Genomic DNA, 14,596 nt, shown 5'->3' with positions numbered 1-14,596 from the left:
CACGAGCCCCCTCCTGTTGTGACATTGTTTGCAGAGACACAGACTGGGAATTGAAATAGGATTGTGGACCAAGCTGAAGCATCACACAGTATTTCAAGCTGCTCCAACAAATTAACTATTTAACACTCTGCTAATGTTGTGCACACACTTATTGCCTCCCAGCATGAAAATCAAGGAAATAATTGCAACAAGCTTCTGCCCAGTAGAAGTCACTGTAATATAATGAGAAACTTTGTCCTGTGAGTACACAGAAGGAACAGGAAGCTGTTGGAAGCAGGTCGATGTTGCTTTAGATACAGGAAAAAGGATTCAGGAGTGCTCTGTGTCCCTGCCTTCAGCTCTGGGTGCAGCTCAAGCTGCTGTGGTGCCTGTTCTCAGTGGTAACACAGCAACTGGACCACACCCCCTCCTGCTGCAGGATGCTAAAGAGCCCTTGGAGCACTATCTGCTGTACTGCACGGGAACTGCACCACTTCTAATTACCACAGCACTGCCAGCTGAGAGGTTTTTTCATCCCATGGAATGACAAGGAAATTCCTCGTTCTGTGACTAGTAATCCTGTTGTGTTTTCTTTCAATGTTTCTGTAGTAATCCTATTTTTATTGCAGAAGAGGACTGTGTTGATTTTAAATCAATACCAGAGTTGTATCTATCGGTGCATTTTATCTCATTTCAAAGTAAGTTGTTGATTAAAAATAAGCATTCTTGGCCACCTGATGCTCTTCTTGTTTAGTGCTCCTGTATGGTGGTATTATGTTAATATTTTGGAAGAATACTCAAGGATTTGAGCATGTTTTTCTTCTCACTTAGACCTTGCAAAATGACTGAAAAGCTTTCCCCACTCCTAACCTCCCTTCTGTTGTGCAACAAAAGAGCTTTCCTTTAAGCATCTTGGTTTCCAAGCACAAGGAATCGTCTCTGGGCATTACTGAACGTTTGACTTAAGGTGTGATGAATCCTCTTATGCCAAGTTGAATTTTTTAATGTATGCTGTAGATTAATGTTTAATTTGCCTAAAACAAGTGTGGAATTAGTGTTGTTCAGAGTTTCTTTTTTTTAAAGTTGTTCTGTTCAGATCTTGGGTTTAAAATCTCTGAAGTCTGCATTGGATGGCACAGCCTGACTTGGTTTGTCAGGGCTGTTTCCTTTGCTGCCTGTCTTAGAAAGATGATGATTATAACAGTACAAAAACCTTGTTCTGGCTTCATGACCTGCATGGGGCAAAGCTTTTTAAACAATCTGAAAACTTACTCACTGATTTCTTTAAATGTATTGGTTTCTTACTGTACTGACTTAGCAGTTGTTGTCATTGCACTTTGGTATCAGTCTTGGGGAGGGACATGTTTTGGTGACATGTGGCACAACAGCCATTGCAAAATAATGGTATTGGTGTTGCTGAACTTCTAGGTTTCCTTATTTCCTAGAATTTAAAAAATCCTAGTGTAGCTCAGAAAGCTTCTGCAGCTTCTTGTGACTTGAGTACAAAATTAGCAATAGCCTCCCTAAACCAGTATAAAACTGTATTTGGAGCTGTGCATGTAAGACAGTAAATCCATGGCAATATTGTGAAAAGTGTATAAAAATGCAAATCTACCGTTTTTTTAACTTGATAATGCTTATGCATCCCCTCCCCCTTTCTGTCTTTATAGGTCTACGAGGGCTAATCAATCTTGGGAACACATGTTTTATGAACTGTATTGTCCAGGCACTTACCCACACTCCACTGCTGCGAGATTTCTTCCTCTCCGACAGGCACAAATGTGAAATGCAAAGCCCCAGCTCATGTCTGGTCTGTGAAATGTCTACGCTCTTTCAGGAGGTGAGTGCTGTTTGCCACAAAGCATCACCTTGCCACAGATGCTGCTGCTTAACCCAAAAGGAATTGTGTTCTATTTGCAAATATAAAGTGAATGCAAGTTGTGTTTCCCCTCAAAATGTAGTAAAACAAAGCAGTAAAGATTGAGACCTGGCTGTCAAAAACACCCAGCTGCTGAAAGGGAAACTAATGGCTTTTAAGTCCTATTGTGAAGTCACCCTTGTTTAGGCAAAGCTGGTATGGGAAATAATTACAGTGCTGCCTGTTCTTCTGAGACTGATCTGGGAATCCTTAGTCTTAAAGATGAATGTGTGCTTTAATTAAAGGTGCAAGTTGTAACTGGAAAATATGTCACGAGCTCTTCAGGTGATAATGGGAGTGAGAATAAAGCAGTAGTATACATCCTTGTGGTTTAAGGTACTAGATTATGTAGGTCTGTATGAATATTTTAAATATCTCAATTTAGTCCTTGTTCACCAGCAGAAACATCTTTTCTGTCATCTCTTATGTGCAAACCCAGTAAGGGCCAGGAAGGAGGATTAAGAGAAGTGAATGTGTTGCTACAGTTTGTGTCTTCCCTGTACAAGCTGCACTTCTCTCCCTTTCCCACTCAGGAACTTGGCTTTGCAGTGTGTCTTTTCTGTAGGTTTGGTTCATTTTGTGTGAGATGAGCACAGGCTTTTCCTTAATAAATAGTCCAAGAGCTTTATTATCTATCTTAATTCCACATCAGTATTGTAAGGACTGTGGGCGGACATGGGCTCCTAGTTCTAAGATGTCTTTCAAAACAAACCCAGATTTGTGCCCTTCCCTCAGTGGTAGATCTGCTTTCTTGGTAAGTAAAATAAAACCAACCAAAAAACCAGAAAGAGCTGTAGTGTACATGCTGTCATGGAGCATTTAAAATTGCTGGAGATGTCTGTACACAGAGCAGGTTTTCTGTGGATGTGCTGTCATGGAAGTTCATTCTGATAGGGACCAACCTAAAATAGCTTTACCTTTATCTTGTGATTTTCAATTTGATTTTACTCTGGTGCCTTTTTCACCAGAGATGATTCTTTTTGGTCACTGCAGGTGAGTTAAACATACATAGAAGAAGGTAAAGCCCCCTTAGTTGTTCCAGTACAAAAGTTGTTTTCTGCTTATACTCAAGACTTCTGAGGATTTGCAACATTTCATTCTGCTAATGAATCATTAGCTGTATGTTACATTTCTTATTTTTTGTTCTATTTTTCAATTGTTCTGAGTCTGTCAGGAAAGGAGGTAAAAACAAAAGGCAGGCAGACCAATAGGTAGCAGCTGTAGGATTATTGAAACCAGATGTGCAGTTAAGTGGGGAAATACCACAATACCTAGATAAAAAAAATCAGTCATGGTATAGAAATATCAGTTTCTGTAGACTGTTAATAGAGAAACCTATTTCCTTATTTAAAAAGAAGGAACTATTATATTCTTGCTATCCTTTCAGCAAATAGTATATAAAGTCTCACACCGCTGAACATCACCACACTCTATTTACACATGCATTTTTAAAAAAATCCCTTGGGAAAGGGGAAATGAGTGTTACATTACAGATTGAGAGGCTTCAGGAAAGATCAAGACTCTCTAGGTAATGATTTTTGTTTCCATTTTTGTGTGTGGAGCCCTGTTGATGGCTCAGAATGCCTTTTGCTCTACTGTGAGCATGGAACAAAGAACAGGCTGTTACCCAAAATGGGGCTTAAACATAGCATTTGTGTTATTGTGTTAGTTTCAGTTGTAATCAAGTTTAATTTCATACACAACTTTGGGAAGCTCAGCCTTCATTTTCAAGTCCAAATTCATGCCTACACTTGCATTAGTTCTATTAATTAAATGTTCTGCAACATGAGGGTGTACGGATGAGGGAACAGCCATATCTGTGACACCAGACTGTGCAGACAGCAATAGTCCCTGTCCTTATTTCACATTAAATACTGCAGCCATGTGCTGTGGGAGGACACAGAAAGTGACTCAACCTCCTAGAAGTAAAACTGGAGCTTAATCCTCCTAAGCAAAGCTGTTGGGTCTGTAACCAACTTGGTATATTTTAACTCACAAGCAGTAAATACCTTGTTGTGCTTTTGGCTCTGTCAGCACCCATTGTACAGTTCTGTTCCCAGTGAGTTTTAATTTCTTTGCTTTCAGAATTAAAACAAAAATCTTATAATTTTTGGAGCAGACTGGTTATGTTTCATGTCCCAGCTCTATGCAGTGGTTGTAATGAAGATTCTGTCACTTCCTTTGCAGAGCTGAGGTCTGAGCAGAGGAAGGCAAACCAGGAGATCTCAATGCTATGGCTGAGAATTCCTTTGTAATTGAATTACCAGGGAAACTTTGATTCAGGTTCTGTCTTGTTTCTACATAGCTTTCCCACCAGGATTAGCTAGTGTGGTTATCCCAAAGCATCTTACCCAGGGACAAACAATCAGGGCAAGGGTTAATTTCATCTCCCCTCCACCCTTCTTTTCTGAAGGTGTGATCTTAGGCAAATGGAATGCCAGGGGATCTGCAGAGTGCCTGAGTGGGAGCTCTCAGGGAGGAAAAGAGAGACTGTTTTGAACATTAAATAAAACTTACTATATATAAATAAGCAAGTTTTGCTCTTTTGCCTCTTAAACAGAAGTTATCCATCCCACTTTATTTCTTTTTTTGCTTAAGATCATGTAGTTATATAGATTGGGTGATTTCTCTGTGATAAATAGGAAGCCACAAAGTTCTTCCACCTTGAAGTAGGTTGGTGGTGAGTAATGACTGTCAGATGGTTCTCAGGACTGAGGTGTTTTTTTCCTGGTAGCTTTTCTGGCAGACACACCAAGCACTGAGCTCTGTTTGTTTTAAAAATATCTGACTGCATCAATTAACATTCTTCTTTGTGCTACATGAAACCCATTTCTCAATAGAATCATGACATGACTTACACTGTATAAGAAAAGGAATGAAAAGGATTTGGGAGTAACAGATAGTGGTGAATCTGGGCAGGGGGAAGATGGAACACACAGTCCATTCATTGAGCCTTTTGGCTGAAAGGGTTGGGGCACTCCTTTTTACCTACTGGTGTTTGTGTTGTAGTTTTGTTTCACCAATGAAAATGAATTTCAGGATAGCCCACACCCTGAGGTTTATCTAAATCCTTTCCAGAATGACCACTCAGGAAGGTGGGATTAGATCTGTGTCTCGTGCTCTGTGACTGGAATAGATGGAATGGGAGGGGAGCAGAATGCATCCACTCAGAGGTGGAAGGAACAAACCCTTCCTTTTCCCCATCATTACTCATCCCTGTGAGCCTAGCACAGCACACAGCACAAGCAGGGGAAGAGTTGAGAAGTGAGCACCAAGAGGGAAAAGGAGGAGATGATTTATGGCTTTGATATCTGAAGGTGCTACTGTGGAAGTGACTTCTGTATAAAATAAGTTACAACAAAGGTACTAGAGGGGAGAAAATGCAGTTAGGCCCTTTACATAGACAGAAGCTTGAATTTTGTCATGGAAAATAGAGTTTGTGCTGGTTTAGTAAAATTTGGTACTTTTCCCTGAAAGAAGTGAAGAACATATAGAGTTCCTGCAAGAAAAATGTATTTTGTGATTCTTTGAACCATTGTTCTTTGGGAAGCCTCCAGAAGGTGTTCTCTTGCATGAGTTCCATGTGTTCCCTAGTCCTTTCATCCATTGTAAATTGCCAGAAAATTTAAAAAATCTTTACTGAGAACCAGTTTCCAAGAGGAGTTTTTGAATTCTCAAATTGGACTTGAACCTGGTACAGGATTTCTGCCTATAAACTCATAATTACAAAGCTCAGAGACTGCTCAGCAGATACATGTGCGGGATAAATCAAATTTATAAATCTGCTCATTCACATAATTGAGAAACTTCTGTGCATGTTTTTGGCTGGAGGAGGAAAAAGAAGTACAGATGTGTACAGTGGGGTCTTGTTTTGTTTTAAAACCTCACTGTGTTCTGTATATTTTTTTGTAACAATAATGCAAATTACAAAGCCTATAGTCTTCTAATTCCTCCACAGATTCTTTCTAGAATGCAACAGCAAGTGTTTCAAGTGGAAAAACAAAATTAGTTTTACTTGGTCTGTGTAAGAATGGAGGCTTTGAATGCTGGTTGGTTTGTTCCTTTCTCTCCTCCTCCCTTTTTTTTCCTGGAATAGCAATTAAGCAGTGTATTACCCAGCACTCTGAAATTGCTCAAACCAGTTCTCTCCAACATAAACAACCGATACCGCTGAATTGAAAACAAATTTAAACAACAACAAAAAAAAGTTTAAATTATGTTTGGAACAGTTAACAGTTGTTTAACAGCTGTGTTTTAAAGGTGACTTGCAGATACATCATTGTTTATATTTGCACACTTCAGTGAAAAGGTTGGAATAAAACTTACATGGACTCTTTTCCTTTTTGTGGACTGGAACTGCTCTGATAGGCTGCTTTTCCCAGCAGCAAGGAAATGACAGAGATGGGATGGATGTTTTATACATTCCAGTTAAAATATTGTTATTGAATGTGCTCAGATTCTTTGTTATATTTAATACTTACTTGAGCAGTGAAGCTTTTCCCCCACCCCACATTCTTACCAGGCAGGTTTCTAGTTTATTGTGATAATAGTTAATAATTTGATAAAGCTTCATGTCAGATCTTTCTCATCCTACTGAGGCAGCAGAGAATGTAGAATCTGCTGGCAGGTCTTGTGTCTGCAGTGGAGTAATTACATGGAGTGCTGGTGGTTAAAATGACCAGAGAGCTCTGGGACTAATTGTGAGGAGTGACAGAACAGGGAAGTTTTATTGCTGCAGTTCCCTGAATTATGTTGAGCAGCAGCTGCATCAGCAGATTTCAATTACCACACTCCTGCTTCAGTCCCTCCGTGTCATCCTTGTTGGCATCAGAGTAACTATTGATCTTTGTATTTATAGGAGCATTTTGTGGTGTTTGGCTGCAGAGGTGCAGCTTCTTGGTGGGGAAAAGTGGAGCTTGTGAGGAAGAAATTCCTGTGGGTGGAAATACACTAAAATCATGTAGGAGGCCCTACCAATATGAGGATTAGATGAAGATTGTGCTGCCTTTTGCCAACCTGTCCCTTAAAATACAGTGTTTTCTCTCAGCAGGTTTGTAGCACAGTGCCTGTGATTGGACTTATATAAAATGCTCAGAGACTGTGCAGGGAGAAACTCAGGGAAGCTCACTTTTCTAATAAGGATGAGAATTATATACTGCTGGGGGTTTAAATCTTGTTTTTTGTTCTGTGTATTTGCCACTTACTGTCTTTTGTTTGGGAAGAGTAACTGAAAAGAAACTGCCATGGATTTGATAGGATCTTGGGAAAACATAATTGTGGTGTTGCACGCAGCATTTACTGGCAGATACCTTTGCTGAAGGTGAGGGAAGGCAAAATGACTCACAAATGTTCACTTCTTAAATATAAAATGTTACTCTATCAAGTGAATAAACTCTTCTGGGCCTTTTCTGACTCCTGCAGGGACAACAGGAGCATCCCTGCTTTTCTTTTGGAACTGGTACTACTGTTCAGGGATAAGGAAGGGCTGAACCTCAACCCAGGGAAACACAGACCCTTAGCATGGGTGGTTTTTGGGCATGTTTTTTTTGGGGTGGGTTGGTTGGGGTTTTTTTGTTGATTTGGATTTTTTCAGGTGGGACCTGGCTGGTTTTTAATTAAAAAAAAGTTTCTGTGGGCAGTGTCCTCCTGCCCTGTGCTGATTTCCCTCCCCAGCACTGTCATCCCCAGCAGCAGCAGCAGTGTTTCACATCAGGCTGTGCTGACTGAATAATTCATCTATGCACTCTCTAATGTGCTTCTGGCTCAATCACCTGGGGCAGTTTTAGTCACTCTGGAGCCAGCTCATCAGATTTGGACTGGAGCAGATGAAGGAGCAGATGCAGGAGCTGGTCCAGCACCAGACTCCCAGGCAGGGGACACCCTGCTGGAGCAGGGATGGCAGCTGGCTTTGGGGATCACTGCCTGAATGGGGACCTTCAGCTCTGCAAACAGCTGGCTCAATAAAGTTGTTTTTAAAGCCTTTCACAGTGAAAGGCCAGTACTGGCATGAGGCTGCTGTCCTGCTTAGAAATTTTTCCATAAATTGAAGTGTGCACAGCATTTGGATGCAGAGTTGCCACGGGTCAGAGATTGGCTGACAGTCAGCATCTAATATTCTCATCTTCAGTGTTTGTTCTGATATGAGGGGAGGCACTTCATTCACATAATTTGTGAATGAAATTGCTGCTCCTTTTCAAATGCAGGATTTTTTTTCCTTTCTTTCCTCCCAGGCTATTTTAATAAAAGCCAATGGTATCAGTAAGCAAATTGTGAGTGATGTTTGTGTCTGCCTACCCCACTCCCTGCACCCCCACATTTTTCAGGCTAATCCGTCACAAATTGATGGAATTTCAGGAACTGAGCTGCTCAGTTCTGAGATCACTTCTCCAGCAGTCTGTGACAAAAGCTGTTTCTACCCTTTATTATTACGGCCATCAGAATTAAACAGTTTAAATTGATTTGACTAATTGCTCTCATTTGACTTTTTAATAATGCAGTGCACTGAGGCTGTGCAAGCTGTTAACAGTGATGTCCTTCTCTTTGCTTTGAGCAGTTTTACTCTGGGCACCGATCTCCTCACATTCCATATAGGTTATTGCACCTGGTATGGACTCACGCACGGCATTTAGCAGGGTACGAGCAACAAGATGCACACGAGTTCCTCATTGCTGCATTAGATGTGCTACACAGACACTGCAAAGGTAAGGCTTGTCCTGAGGCTCCAATCAACCAGGATTATTGCATCCAAAGGAGGTAGAACCATCTCTTCTTAAACCAAGTTTAGCGCCAGCGCAGCACTCTTAGCAAATTCCTTTAAAAATGTTCGGTAGACTTAAAATATTTAGAAATAGATAAATCATTCCCACTGTCAAAAAGTACCAAAAGTTATAAGCAGACAAGTCTGTACATTGGTTTGAATCACCATCATGATGTTCTCTTATTGGTTGTGAGTCAGTGTCTTTTCCTTTTAAATTGCCCTTTTATTCTATTTATACGTTCAGTAGTTAGAACTCTTACTCAGTGTGTCATGGGACTGATGAAAATAACATAGGGGAGAGGTTATGTCTTAATACTTAATACTATTATTCTGCTTAAATATGATTCTGTTGTATTTCTGATACCAAATTGCTTACAGAAATGTGAATAAGGAAGAGCAATGGGTGGCTGTGGTTTATCTTGTTTTATTAGTCTGTATAGAACAATACGTAATTGTACAATACAATAAAAACATTCAGTGTTGGGCTTTTTGATATGAAGTATTTAAGTCTTGATTTTGTAATACCATATGAAATTATGTATTTTCTGTTTGTTAGCTGAACTGAAAATTTCCCAATCTGCCAGTGTTTGCTCTAACTTGATTCACTTCCTGCAGCAGTGAAATTTTTACTGTTCCTCCAAGGGAAAGTAGAAGAGTTGATACTAACAGAACAAACAAAAAGTCCTTGGTTATCAAAAAGAAGATTTAAGCACTCAGCTTTGCTCAAGGAAAAGCACTTAGGGTTTAGTTTTTTGGTTTATCAGAGGACTGTCCAAGGGAAGGCTGCTGCTGCTTCTCTGAACCATTGTGAATCTTGCTTTTATCTCTGAGGTAGCCCTGCATGGCAGCAGATGGGCTTGTTCACATGCATAATTGGTGCCTCCAAAAGAATCTTCTCCAAAAAAAGTATTGCTGAGGACAGGAGTACACAGAGCAGTTCCTATGCAGTTATTAATGTCTGTCATTTGACAACCACTAACTGGATTTCAATAATCCAAATTAAACTGGTGTGGAAGTCCAGTAAGGAACAAAATCTAACCAAATATTGACTTCTTAACCCTGAATAAATTCAGCTGCAAACAGAAGCACTTCTTTGTTCATGTTAAATTTCTGAACCATTTCTTATCTAACAAATCTTGAACTTTTTTTCATCATCTCTGATATAAGATAATGCTCATATTTCTTCTACACATCCTCATTAATTAATGAAGGAGTATTTGTGTCTCAGAATCGTAAAAAAAAAAATTTGCAATAGTGAAGGTGCCTGAGCTCTTCTCAAACTGATAAAGAATCTGAAAAGACTTTAAAAAAATGTGGTTTGACTTTAAGAATCTTCCTTGATATCTCTTCTGCCAGGTTTTCAAATTTCTGTTTTTGAAGAAATAGAGAAGCTTTTATGAAATCATAGTAAATAATCTATACCACATCAAGGTAATTTAAAAGAAGTGGTTGAGCAGTTGTGTGGGAACCAAACAAGTTAATCTAAAACAGAATTTCAAGTATAGTCATGCAAAACCACATTTGGAATGAACTAGTTTTCAGTGTAATGAGAAAATTTTCCCACTTGTGTATCCACACAGACACACTTGCATGTGAAGTGTGCAGATGTAAAAATATTATTACTAATAGTGAGAATATGTCCTACAGCTACAATAAGCAAATAATGCCTCCTCTGCCAATATTAAATATTTATTTTAATGAACGAAAAAAGCTTTTAAAGCTTCCAGTCAATAGTAATGAAGTTTTGCAATTAACACACAGTGAAATAAAATAAAGTCATGGGGGAAATTCTGCTCTAGTTTTTGGACATTATTCATGATCACCAAGGCTTCAGGCACCAAAGTAAATGAAAGTATTCCTTAGGTAAAAATACCCAGTGATGTTTGTTTGGCTGCCATTAGTCATTTATCCCTTTTCCATTCTGTGTACTCAGCTGTCTAGGAAATGTCTTAATGCAAGTGAAGACAAAGCTGTGAATATTTGTTGTTGATTTATCACTGCCTAAATTAAGAAAAATACCTGATTTTGATGTCCATTTAAAGATAAATTTTGTAATCCTACAAGGGCCCTGAGATGATTATGTGGGCAGGCCAGCCCAGGTAATTTTGTTTTGATTTGGTTGGTGTTTTAAATGCTGGTTGAATCTATACTTTGTTTTAGTGTCATCTGTGGAGTTTTGGAAGGCCAGCATACCTGTCTGATGTCCATGTAAATGATGTCCTGTGTGAGGGGTGATGGGTGTGCTGCCACTGTTGGGTTGAGCTGTGGCATCTGGGCAGGGCACATTCTGAACCCTCAATGGGCTCCTCTGAGCTGCTGGAGTAATAGAAAATATTTCTGAATAAAAGGGGACAAGTGTGTCTTGCCTATGCATCACTTTTTCATTTCAAGAGCTGGAGGCAGGTGATCTAACTGAAAAGTAGTATTTGAGTGGAAGAAATAGTGTAAATAATCTGTATTTCTGCCCAGGCTGTAAAGCATTAAGTCAGCTTTCAGTCAACATGACAGATGCATCTTTATCCCCAGTGCTCTGGGATAAATTTGAGGTTCTGATTCTGCAAACTTCCACACCAGTGAGCTTCCAAGCATGCAGACACTTTTTAGTTTCCCACCTTTGTTTCAGGCATCTTCAAGTCAGAATTACTGTTCTCTTAAAAGGATCAAGACCAGTGGCATCACTGCTGTGGGGGTTTCTGTACCTTTTGCAGGAGCAACAGGACTCCAGAGATGGGCACTGATACACAAAGGTTCAAAAAGCAAGATAAAAAATAGAAGTAATCTCTGTTTTTATCCCAGACTTTATTCAGTAGTTTTAAAAAAGGGAGAATAGTACCTTAAAGCTGATTATTCCTCATTTATTTGGATTTCTTGAAGCATTTTGCATTCACCTTTAACAAGGAGTGCTACAAAACAAATCTGAAGGCAGAAAAAGAATGATGTACTGAGATTTGGGAGGAAAACACTGCCCTGCTCTGTGAATTCTCTATGATATTCTTAGGAATTGATAGAGCATATGCTTGTGAAACATGTCATCTGCTCTGATCCATATAGATTTGTGTGTACACTGCTTTGTCAGAAATAACAAGCACTTGTTCAGAACACCAGGGACCAAAGCAAAGCAGAAATATTAACATTAATGTCTTGTTTTGATAAATACCTCTTTTAAAATCTGACAATTCCTGACTTCCCATTTCTCATTTAAAATACAGAATGAAAGATTGAGGCAAAACTTGTATTTTTATATCAAAACCAAAAGCAGTCTTAAAAACTTGTGTATTTTTAAGCTGTTTTTACTGTTGCTGTGCATTATTTACCTTTAGTGGTATATTAAATACCTATTTTGAAATAGATTAACATCTTAGTTATTTCACAGACACAGTAGTAACCTGTGTGGGGTTTTTTGAGAGTTAAGTGCAAACTCCTAAACTTAATTTTCAGCCATTCTCATAATCATATTAATATGTACATTGATGTTTTTTTTAAGTTGGGTCAGCACAGGACTAAAACCATTCTTAAAAGCTGCTGATTTCCCTGGACTGGATTTAACCCCCCAAAAAATATCTGAAATTAAAACCTCATTTGGGAGACAGAAATGTTGAAGGGAACCTTAACTTGAGCACAACAATCTAGCAGCTTCTAGTTCTCAGCTGCATAATATACCTCCCCTCAGCATCTGTTCCATATTGACAAGTGTGTGTAGGTGGTAATCTTACTCTTTTTTCCCCTCCTCTCCAACCAAATGTCATGGGAAATAATGTTGAGTGGGTAATACCCTTCTGTTTTGCTGGGAACAAGCTTGCAGGATATTCATTTGAGACCCTCTCATCACTGATCCTAATTGACTTGTGTAATTGAAAAGGGAGAGCTCAGCTCTCTCTGTGGGAGGAAATGCCTGTCTGCTGAAGGTGTCCAGCTGGGATGGTACCTGTGATCCAGGGAAAAGCTCTCAGCACAGCTTTCCTCCTCCTGCCCCCTCAAAACAAAGCAGAGACAATGTTTGAAATGGGCAGATTACAAGGATGTGGTAGCTCTTTAAAAAGGAAAAGTGGAGCTTTGACTAAAACCCAGTTAATTCTATTTTGAATTTTTTTTTTGTTAATCTTTGTGAATATAAGTGAATCTTTTTCTGTAGGTGAAGGATGCCTTGCACAGTCTCTATCCTGTATGCCCTCTTCATTAGCTTAGCATAATTGAACCCTTTAAAAGCTCTTAAGTTCAGTGAGATTTAGCTGAAATTCCCATCAAGAAACACCTCAGACCGGGTGTGATAACCCCCAACTTGAACCTCATACACTTGAAATCTAATTTTAGAGCATTTTCTTCAAGAGTCTTTTTAAGGAAACAATGTGCTTTTCTTGGCAATTCAAACAAAAGTTTCTAAAGCCTAAATCTGGCAGCTGAGGGAGAACTTTCCTGAGGCATTTAGAATCTAATTAACTCAAGTGGCCCATTGCAGCTTAGTAGGTATCACCTATGACTGCTTTTCCATACTTAGTATCCAGTGGAACCTTTGCCAGATTATTATATAATACTTTTCAGCATAATTCTAAAGTTTCATTGAAAAAAAAAATTCTATCTGTTCCTACTACAAGAAAACTCCAGCTAGAGCACCTTAAATACATGAAAATGGTCTATTGCCCTGCTTTTAGAAACTTTTCATTTCTTCAGGTGGTTTTTTTTTGACACTCTTGAGTAGAAAATAATTGGTTTTGAGAAGTAGCAGAGATTTGAGGAGTATTTCAGTATTTCAGTCTTAGCATTTAAGTTTCAGAAATCAAATACTTCCCAGTAAGTTAAATACACTGGGAAACCTCTCCAAACTTAATTCTGTTGTAGCAGTTGCTGTTGAAGGAGATGGAAAAACATCTTAAGATCTATTTTTAAAAATAATTAGCTGGTGCTGTGTAGTAGTTGGTGTGTGCATCTCTGATTGCAAAGCAAGCCCAGTTGCATCTGTCCTGCCCAAGCAAAATAAGTGGACAGTCTGGAAACCCAAGGAAAAGGTTGTCATTCCTACTTCAGCTTGGGGAATGGAGGGAGAGGGCTTGGAAGCTGAGAACTGTGCAGAAGTGTTAAATACTCTAGTTATTTAATACTCTGGTTATTGTGAGAAAGTTGAATTGGCTTATCTCAGCACTTAAGTCCTAAAAATGACACTTTCCTCCTGGGACCTGCAGTGACAGTGTGTGATGCCTCAGAGATGGGAATGTGTTCACTGCCATGTGTTCTGCCTCTGGAGAAGCTGGAGGAGGACACAGCATTACCTCCTCCCTTCAGAAAAGGACATTTTTCATTTTCCCACTGATGAAAACTTGCATGGAAGGTGCACATTGATGGGGGCATTGGGCTGGGGATGAAAGGCTCTTAACAAACCTTCTCCCCTCATTCTACTCACAGAATTTGACTGGGATAGAAGTAAAAATGTAGCATTTGCTGATGTGAAATTTAAATACCAATTTTCATGAACCACCTTGGTAACTCCCTTGTCTTAGGAGCTGATCTTTTTGCCAGGCAGTGGAAAGCAAACCTCTGTAAAGGGAGATACTCAGAGCAAGGGTTTGGCTAAGAACTGCTATGGCTTAAAGCTTCACCTCTACATTTAGTCAACTTTTGGTTATCTTCTATATTTTTCAAGGAATTCCAATCTTGTTTCCTTGTTTTCTTCAATGCACAACTTCTTCAGGGTTCTGTGTTATCCTTGTGAACTTGCAGTATAAGTTTGAGTTAGAAAGAGTTACTGGAGACACAGTCCAAGACAAACCACTGTTCCCTCAGAGGATTTTTGACTTCTGAGCCTGTGTTTGCATTCCTGCAGGTGATGATAATGGGAAGAAGGCCAACAACCCCAACCACTGTAACTGCATCATAGACCAAATCTTCACAGGCGGACTGCAGTCGGATGTTACCTGTCAAGTCTGCCAGTAAGTCACTTCTCCTGATCC

The 14,596-nt window shown here is 39.4% G+C and overlaps 1 protein-coding gene across 2 annotated transcripts in view; it reads left to right on the top strand.

Annotated features, from left to right (window-relative positions):
• Positions 1-14,596, top strand: part of USP22 (ubiquitin specific peptidase 22) — an 88,864-nt gene that overhangs the window by 62,487 nt on the left and 11,781 nt on the right. For both annotated transcript variants that reach the window (XM_058035201.1, XM_058035200.1), the window contains 3 exons: positions 1,650-1,819; positions 8,451-8,598; positions 14,470-14,575. In XM_058035201.1, coding sequence (XP_057891184.1) covers positions 1,650-1,819; positions 8,451-8,598; positions 14,470-14,575 — 424 coding nt within the window. The remainder of the gene's footprint in view (positions 1-1,649; positions 1,820-8,450; positions 8,599-14,469; positions 14,576-14,596) is intronic.

This window comes from Melospiza georgiana, chromosome 16 (assembly GCF_028018845.1).
Source record: "Melospiza georgiana isolate bMelGeo1 chromosome 16, bMelGeo1.pri, whole genome shotgun sequence".
Taxonomy (NCBI): Eukaryota; Metazoa; Chordata; class Aves; order Passeriformes; family Passerellidae; genus Melospiza; species Melospiza georgiana.
Note: the sequence above shows the minus strand (reverse complement) of the source record. Positions and strands in the feature narration are given on the sequence as shown.